The 9,510-nt window shown below is 32.9% G+C and overlaps 2 protein-coding genes across 2 annotated transcripts; one reads left to right on the forward strand and one right to left on the reverse strand.

The window, feature by feature from the left end:
- Positions 1-1,670: 1,670 nt before the first annotated feature.
- On the forward strand, positions 1,671-6,584 carry LOC133037359 (ACT domain-containing protein ACR1). Its single transcript, XM_061114410.1, has 7 exons — positions 1,671-2,170; positions 2,806-2,980; positions 3,108-3,153; positions 3,816-3,930; positions 4,832-4,899; positions 5,200-5,958; positions 6,064-6,584. The coding sequence occupies exons 2-7, from the start codon at positions 2,880-2,882 to the stop codon at positions 6,490-6,492; spliced, it is 1,518 nt and encodes a 505-aa protein (XP_060970393.1). The 5' UTR covers positions 1,671-2,170; positions 2,806-2,879; the 3' UTR covers positions 6,493-6,584.
- Positions 6,585-6,820: 236 nt separating this feature from the next.
- On the reverse strand, positions 6,821-9,489 carry LOC133037360 (uncharacterized). Its single transcript, XM_061114411.1, has 3 exons — positions 8,484-9,489; positions 7,865-8,052; positions 6,821-7,709 (listed from the first exon to the last, which is right to left on the reverse strand). The coding sequence occupies exons 1-3, from the start codon at positions 9,091-9,093 to the stop codon at positions 7,038-7,040; spliced, it is 1,470 nt and encodes a 489-aa protein (XP_060970394.1). The 5' UTR covers positions 9,094-9,489; the 3' UTR covers positions 6,821-7,037.
- Positions 9,490-9,510: the final 21 nt, after the last annotated feature.

A 9,510-nucleotide genomic window follows, 5' to 3' on the forward strand; every position in this document is an offset into this window, starting at 1 on the left:
TATTTTATTAAGATATAATTATTTTTATGTGGAGGTATAATTTCTTTATAGAACATGTATAATTAATTATAATTTATAAGTTATTCTTATTTATAATGGGCTTAAACTTGAACTTATTTTTTTGGGATAATTACATAAAGCACCATTTTTAATAAAAAAAATTACATTTCTATGTTTAAAGATTTTTTTTTTTTTACATTTTTACAATTTTCTATAAAAATAATACGAAAACAACAAAAAAAACTACAGAATAGTAACAGAAAAATAACACCTAAGTAACATCAAAACAACAACAAAAAAATAACATACATATAACAAAAATCAACAATAAATTAATAAGAGTTCAACATAAAAAGCTTGTATTTCAGTAAATAAAATCTTAAAAATCGTAAAAATATTTAAAATTCTATACAATTGTATTTTTGTAATTTTTTTTGTTGTTGTTGTTTTTGTGTATTTGTAGAATAATTCTTAATTTTTCATAATAAATTGGAGATTATTGTTGAATAAAGTATTTTTTAAGGTATATATTTATATTTATATATATAATTATATGGCTCAAGTCAAAAATTAGCATTCTAATTTTCACAAAAACAACCCCATTAACTTTGTTGAAAAACAACCATTACCTATCACCAATTTGGAGCTAAAACCCACAAACCTAAATGTAATCTAATTTCTCATAAATATACACTAGAACTCTCATGTCACAAAGTGTAATCAAAGCTCCAAGCTCATACATCGAAAATAGATAGTGGACATAACTCATAAGTCAATTCTAAGATCGAACCACCATAACTTTTTGTCTATTTGTACCCTTTTAATCATTTTATTACACATTTTTCTTTAAATCATTGATTACACGTTGATTACCCATTTCATACTTAAGTCAATCTCATATATTATATATATTATGCTTTGAGTATTTGACGAGTTCGACGAAAGAACGAATCAAAACAAGCCCAATTGGAACTTCAATCAAAATGGAGCGAGCTTTGTTTCAATAATTGGGCTTAAGGCTATTTTGGGTAACATATCAACTTTTGGATGTGTTGTACAATTCTAACACCAAAATATTACATTTTGTAACATGACACTATTTTTTAAATACATTACAATTAATTTCAAAACTTTTCATAACACTGTATAAATTTTTAGTACATATTATAAATAGACTTATCATTACCTTTACAGCATTACTCATAAAAAGATAATAATAATAAGGTGAAGCCACAGCCACAGTGCAAAGAGTGAGAAAGACCCTGTTACATATGTGATGCATGTAAACGTGTCATGGTGCAGCTTCTTATTAAGATTTGATTACAGATGTGTGGTGTGTGGTAGATGCCGATGGAGGCAATTAGGATGAGTCATGACTTCCCCCATTGGATAGGAGTGGGTCCAATCTCTTTCATCCTTTCCACTTATAGCTGACTAAGCACTAACCAAAACAAAATAGTAATAAAAAAAAACATCAAATACTGATAGAGATTAGAGATGACAGACAACCAGTAGTTTGGGCCTGAGAACAACAGGCCCACAAAACCCACGTGTTGATTGTAACCCTGAAGAAACGACCCGCCGCAGTTCCACTCCACGCATGTGACTTCCCAATTCGTACGTGGCAAATCTCTACCAAAAGTCTCATCAATTCATGATTACTACGCTTCAATCCCATTCTCCTAGGAAACTTTCAAAAACCTTAAAACAGATCCTCATTTTAGTTTTGTCTTTCCCAGAAACCAAAACCAAAATTAAACTCATCTCTTATTTCTCTAGTTAAGTTATGATATATAATTGATTCTACATTTCCACTAATATCCATCCATATAAATAAATCAAATATAAAACCACATTATATATTTAATTTTTCTGGGTTTGGGTGGAAGAAATAGTATTACTGATTCCACTACTTCCGTGACTGATTTTCCTTCTTTTTCGCTCCTATCTCTTACCCTTTATATATATGATCGTATTTTCTTTTTTTCCATGAAAACGTTTTTCTCGTTCTCTCCTCATAAGCTTTTCTTTGTAATTATTTTTTAATTAATAAATAAACTCTTATCTATAAATTAACTCTACTTCTACTCTAGATCAATTTGATCTTCTCTTATTATCTCCCAGAAGAAATCTCTACCATCTTTTCTGAGCTACCTCTCTCTCTTCGAAGGTAACGTTTTTCATCACTTAATTAATTAATTCTTTATTAATAAGATATGCATCGGTTTATCTTTAATTCAAATTTCAAATTAAATTAATACAGTAATCAGATCCTAAATTTCTGATTGGTTTGAAACTATATTATATTTAAGTACGTCGATCAAGAAAAAAAAACAGGAAGATTTTCCTAAATATATATCATCATAACACAGCTATATAACTTTATTTGAATGAATTCTTATTAGAATCTAAAATCTCATTATTCGTGGTCAAACATACACATATCGTTTTCTATTAGAAACTACGTTCGTTCTTTTTTTAGATAATCATCACCACATAATTACGGGTGGTTTTTCCTCTTATCAAAACCAGCTATTGCTAACTAATATTAATTGAGAAATTTCTTTAATTAATATAATAATAATAATAATAATTCAAAATAGTAATTATTTAATCATGTGTCGTAATCATTGCATATAATTTAAATAATAAGATAGACGGCTGTGATCACTTATATTTTACAAGTTTATATTTTATTATATATTTTTAGTTTTATAATAAATATCAATTTGCCACATGTGATTTAATATTATTTATTTCATATTATAATTATTATATATATATAAATATCGTATTTGTGAATAGTATCAAGCCAACATTAGCGATGTTTTCTCCTCAATATCGCTGGTGATTAATAAAAGAGGAGAATTCGACTAAGAATGAGTAATTCAGAGAAGAGAGCCATGGAGACCAATGTGATTTATGAGCCTTATATTGATCCAGATTATGAATTTCTCGATGAAAGAATGTACCCTCCAAGGTAAATAATATCTGATTTATATTGTATTCTTTCTCAATTATTTTAATTCTTAGCCTAAAAACAAAAGATTCAATTATGACGATATATATTTGTTTATCTGGATTATTTGGTTTTGTGTTCGTTTCAGGGTTTGTATAGACAATGATACATGTTCACATTCCACACTTATAAAGGTATTTCCCTTCTTAATAATTTCTTCTATGTTTTTTTATTGCTAGATACTTTGGTCTGCTGGATTTTCTTTTTTATTTCAATTCATCAGAATATCGATGTTTCCTAGATAGTATAATTTCACTTCAACAAATAATTTTTATTTTTTTAAAAAAAAAAGTTATAATTTTACCTAATAAAATTATTAAAATATATATACACTACTCACCCAGTGGAGAACCATTAGATATCAACTCAATTAAGGAAATTATGAAGAAAACACAATTAAATAACAGAGAAAAAAAACAAAGAAGAATACGTCTTTTTCAGTAAATATTTTATCATGAATTTATTATAGTGTTACGGAGAAGTTTCCTTCTTTCTTTTACTTTTATTTGATAAAATTAAAACTTCTTGTTTCTTCTGTAACCCAGATAATGACGTATCATAATAATAATAATAGATATTCAAAAGGAAAAAAAATTGTTTTTTGAAATAATAGATATTTACATTGATATTATTATAATTATCATTATTTACAAATTACCTTTCTATAAAAAAAAAACTAGAAAATAGCTGTCTCACCAACAACCTTTACGATTTCTACGTACAACCTTTCAAAAACAAACAGAAGAGGTTTGTGGAATTCAATTCTTACTGTAATGTATACATATATATATTTCAGGTTGATAGTGCAAACAAAGATGGGATTTTGCTGGAGATGGTCCAAGTGTTGACAGATCTCGATCTTGTTATATCTAAATCATACATTTCATCCGACGGTGGATGGTTCATGGACGGTCAGTCTTCATATTTATACCACAAATAAATATATATATATATATTATCATCTCTGTCATCACATATACATCATACAACATCTTCCACTGATAACTAAACTAACATATATCTAATAAGTGATATTATTATATGTATTATGTATTATGCGAAATGATATATTCACACACAACACAAGTCTCATGTACACTTATATTTACGGTATTTTATTTTTAAACAAGTTACATCCATATACTTATATTAAATAAAGATAATCAGTTATGTTTTGCTACATAAATCTAAATGTTAAGTTTGTGACTTTGTATAGTGTGTGTTGCACAAATCATAAATTACTCATGTAATTTTATTTATTGTTTGCATTAATCAGCATATTGTAATTAATTTTGTTTCTTTTTTTTTTAACAAAATGAATTTTATTTAATTAATACATTTAAAATTTAGATAGTACATTTTTTTAAGACTATTATATTTGAAAAGTTCAAAAATTTTATGGAAGATAATAACTTAAATTTCTTTTAATTAACTAGAAATTTTCAGGAGAATGTATACATAAAAAAATATAATGTAGACGTAGTCAGTTAAATTTTACAACTCTAAATGTTTAAAATTGATATTTTTTTTTTTTTTGGAAAAACTCTTTAAAATAAAACCCAAAAAGTAATGTATGTTCGATCTATTATGATCGAGGAAGTTTGTCTTCATTCAAGATTCTCCATTTCAGCTTTTTTATGAGCTCACAGTCCAAGAATTATCAAATTAATTGAAAAGGGCTTTTGTTTTCGTCTTCTTCTTCTTCTAATAGTACACACTTACATTTTTATATAATTAATTATATAAGTCTGAACTTTATTGGGTTATTATTGACATGGGCTCCATTTTGATTGCATGGTGTTTTGGTTTCAGTGTTCCATGTGACAGACCAACGTGGGAACAAACTTACTGACGAAAGTCTCATACACTACATTCAGGAGGTATACACTTTTCCTTCTTTTCTTCTTTTCCTTTTCACATACTATATACATTCATATATTATATATGTGTGGAATCTGGAATGTTTACTGTATTGCTCCAGTTTTTATACTTTGTTACATTAATTTGTTGTAGTTAGAGTTGATGGTTGAAACTTGCTTCTCATCGTTGCAATTTAGTTTAACTCCTTTAATGTATCCGAATAGTTATAACTTATAATTCAATTTTAAGAGAAATTCAAGACAAAATTGTGAGAAAGTGCCAATAATTTTTTTATATATATATATATATTATTATGACAGGCAATATGTGCAACTAGGAGGGGTGCTCCTACACCTACTACATATACCACTATCACAAGCCTTGGAAGAGTAGTGAGACCACTTCAAATGGACACAGCTCTAGAAATGACCGGCACCGACAGACCGGGCCTAATGTCCGAGATAATGACCGCTCTTCTCGAACGGGGCTGCAGCGTAACTGATTCAGTGGCTTGGACCCACAACACAAGAGTGGCCTGTATTGTCCACGTAGAAAATGGGCCTGAAGGTGGGCCCATCGAGGACCCAGTACAGCAGGCCCAGGTACGAGACTTTCTACAGAGCGTGGTGGAGGCCCATCACGTGAAGGGAGAGAAGACAAGTGTGAGGTTCACTATGATTCCGGCAGTGGGGAGAACCCACACCGAGAGGAGACTCCACCAGTTGATGTACGCCGACGGTGACTACGAGCGATGCAACGGTTGCGACGGTGCTTTGACTGGGACCCATAAGATCAGTGGGTGTGACCGCGCACATGTGAATATTGAGAATTGTGAAGAGAAAGGGTACTGGATTCTCAACGTGAGGAGTAGAGATCGGCCCAAGCTTCTTTTTGACACGGTTTGTGCTCTCACGGACTTGGGTTATGTCGTTTTCCATGCTGTGGTTGCTTCCAAAGGCACAATGGCTGAACAGGAGTACTTCATACGACACGCCACCGGACGTCGTTTGAATGTTGAGGACGAGAGGAATAAGCTTACCTTGTGTTTGATAGCAGCAATAGAGCGGAGAATCTCACATGTATGTGTTGCTTTGTTCTCAATTTTGTAATGATTATTATATGTATATTGTATGTATATGATTGTAAGAGTTTCTAATAAGTGTTTCTTGTTTTTTGGGGTGCAGGGATTGAGGCTGGACCTATGTTCTCGAAATCGATTTGGACTGCTTTCGTATATTACTAGGGTGTTTCGTGAAAGTGGGTTTTCTTTATCAAGAATGGAGGTGGCAACACAGAACGACAGAGCATTTGGGTCGTTTTACGTGACTGACGCTTCGGGCCATGATGTGAATCTTAGCACGGTGGATTTGGCGATCAGAGAGATTGGAGGATCAATTATTTCAATTTACAAAACTTCCACTTCCAGGATTTCATCTCCAGTCCTTAGTAGAAGTAGTACTAGTAGTAGTAGTAGTAGCCATAGTAATAGTACAAGTCTAAGAACTGCAACGCATACCAGGGTTGAAAATGTACCAAGGTTCTCATTGGGAAGCTTGCTTTGGTCTCAACTGGAGAGGGTTTCTTCCAGTTTCGGAGGTGCCATAAGGCTGTAGAGGAAGTCCTTAAATAGGGAGCAAACTTAGTTTGTATCTATGCAGATATCTGTTTATATAATGAATCAGACAAGTTAATCCTTTGAAATCTATTATTGTACAGATTTTCAACTGAAGAAAAACAATAAAGAGTACATACTAAAAAAGGTTTGTTTACCATAAAATGTTAGGTTCCAGTGGCCAGAAATATGCATGGATAAGTGTACATATAAACTTAATTTACGGAAAAAGAAGTTTATTATAAAAACATCAATGCTTGTACATTTTTCTATTGTGATTTGCACATTGATAGAACCCAATAAACGAAAACATAAAAAGAACCAGACACTTTTTAATATTTATTAGATTATGTTTATCTATGCTTAAAAATACATCCATTGAACGGAATATGATCCAGTAGCGGACTATATGTACAATCGTGAGTTTTCCAAGTCTTTTTGACATTTAACCTTTTAAAGCTTCACATGCTATTCACAACATAGGAAATGAATGACAAGAATAATAAAAAAAACACAAACTTTCAGAAGAAGTGTTTATTGATTGAATTACATGACATCAATGTCATCAACATCAAGCCAGTCATTACCTTCCTTTGCTGGTGCTTGCTCAGACCCACCATGTCGGACTTCAATAGAGCTAACCTCTTTATCTGAATCAGCAGAGCCTCTGCTCAGCTGAACCCAATCTCTTGAGTCTTTGGTTGATGAATCAGAACCAGATGTGGTTTTCTTATAACTGACAGGAACATCTGCATCATCATCATCATCTTCAAGATCACTGAAAGACACATCCTCGTCATTCCCAATAGGAATGGAGGTTCCACTGACACCAACTATCTCTGAGTTTTCCTCATCTTTCAACCAATCATCACCGTCATCCTCAAATTTATCATCCAGTACCTTGGAGGAAGAGCCAGAGGTTGAACCTTGATATTTGGAGGAGTTTGCAGGTCCTTCCTCAATTACAGCCTTGTCAATAACTTTAATCTCAGTACTCTGAACTGGATATTTCTCTGTCTCGAGATCAACTGCCCTAGCAGAAGGTGCAGACTCAGGTTTATGTGTTACAATAGGCACATATTCAGCTTGAGCAACTGATGGCACAGAAAGATGTTCTACTTTTGGTAATTCAACAATCCCAGAAGAAGACTGTGGTTGAGTCTTTCCCTTGGCTCGAACTTGTAGCTCTTGAGTCAATATCGCTCTAGCCTCCACTATCTGCGAACATAAACATTACATCAAGCTATAGGACGAGGTGATTAATTACATAAACTCATCTTCTTCAACAAACGAAATTTTCATCTCATACATACAAGAAAATAATAACAAAAAGTATGATTCAGGTAAGTAATGCAACAAAGCAAGCAACTTACTTCGGGTGTGGACAGAAGTTCAGCATCATATCTATTCAATCTAGGATGCAAAAGCACGAAATAGATTTTCCAAAAGTGACCCTCAGTCATATGCCCAGGGCAAAGTTCAATCCTGAGAGCAGCTAACCTTGGTGCAAGACGTTCAACAGCTAATGCATGTTCTTGCTGGGCATCAGATAATTCAAAATCTGAAATAATACAAGCTCGCAACATATAATTAACCAGTTGAAGATCACTTACAATAGACTAATAATGCTAAGAGATTTCTCTAATGAACATGAAGTACAAAGGCGTATCCATACATATGCTTAAGCTAAAAAATTGCAAAAATGGAACTCAGGAGGTTACCAACTCTCCATAACCCACATTCAGTTTTTAGAAATGAATATTACAAAATTAGCATTACTTGCCCAAAAAAGCTGAATAGAGCAATGTCAATTCAATTTTGCATATCAAAATAGAACAAGTAAATGTATATCATTTCCGATTGTTAAAGAGAAATCTGATCAAAGAGGGCAGAATAGATTTATCAAACCGAAGCCGATCCCATCAAATTTCATAGGATAACAAAAATGTTTTGGAAATTGAAAAAAAAAAAAAAAAAAAAAAAACCCCTTACCGTCTGAATCTTCATCATCAGCAAAAGGAAAATCAAGCCAAGTCTCCGGATGCATAGCAATGTTCCTGGCGAAAGCCAGAACTTCATCAGTAACCCCAACTGAACCTCTAGCCTCGAGCTCATCCTCCTCTCCCAACTGAAGCAAATTCGAAGCTATCTTAGTGAACTCAGACACCGCTTTGTTACTAGACAACTTCGAAATCCCGCTCCTGAATCTTCCCCCGATCTCCGCAAAGTCGCTACGGATTCCTGCGATCACATCCTCGTCGGGTACAACCTCATCAGAGGGACCACCCGAATTGGAGATCTGAGCAGCAGGAGGAGAAGGCGACGACTCGGGAGGCGGGGCGAGGAAGGAAGCAACGCCCCAAAACTGGCGCGTTAGGGTTTGGGTGAGCTCGGAGATATCGTCTTTGACGCCTTTAGGTGTGGGAGTGGAGGAAGAAGAGGAGGATTGAGAATGAGTCGGTGAATCGGAGAGGTGGAGAGTCTGATGGGCGTCGGTATTGGGTGCCGGAGAGGACTTTGAGGCGGTGACATTGGGTTGGTGGTCGTCGTCGTTGTCGTCGAGTTTGAGCGAGTTAGCGATCGATCTTGCCAGCCAAGACATTGTTTGTTTGTGTAGTGAGGAATCCCAATCTCCAGGATCGATCCTTCCTTTTGCGGGGTCCGGACTCTTAATACGGATAATTGTTACTTAAACTATGTCGTTTTACAGTTAACCAAAAAGGATTATGTCAATTGGCCAAGTCATTTCTTTCTTGTTAAACTGATTTTTTAATTATTTATTTATTATTCTATAAATTTTTATAAATTAATAAAATATTGTCATAATGTCATGTGCTACGTAATATATACAAATTAAAATTTATGGATATCTTTTTTTTTTTTTTATGGATGTTTTTCTTTCTTTAATTTGTTGAGTTATACACCATATTGCTTTCTTTATAATAATAATTAAAATTGACTTCTATTTAACTTTTTTTTCTTCTTCTCAATGAAGGTTTTTTTTAGTGTCAACAGGGCA

This window comes from Cannabis sativa, chromosome 4 (genome assembly GCF_029168945.1).
Source record: "Cannabis sativa cultivar Pink pepper isolate KNU-18-1 chromosome 4, ASM2916894v1, whole genome shotgun sequence".
In the NCBI taxonomy this organism is placed as follows: Eukaryota; Viridiplantae; Streptophyta; class Magnoliopsida; order Rosales; family Cannabaceae; genus Cannabis; species Cannabis sativa.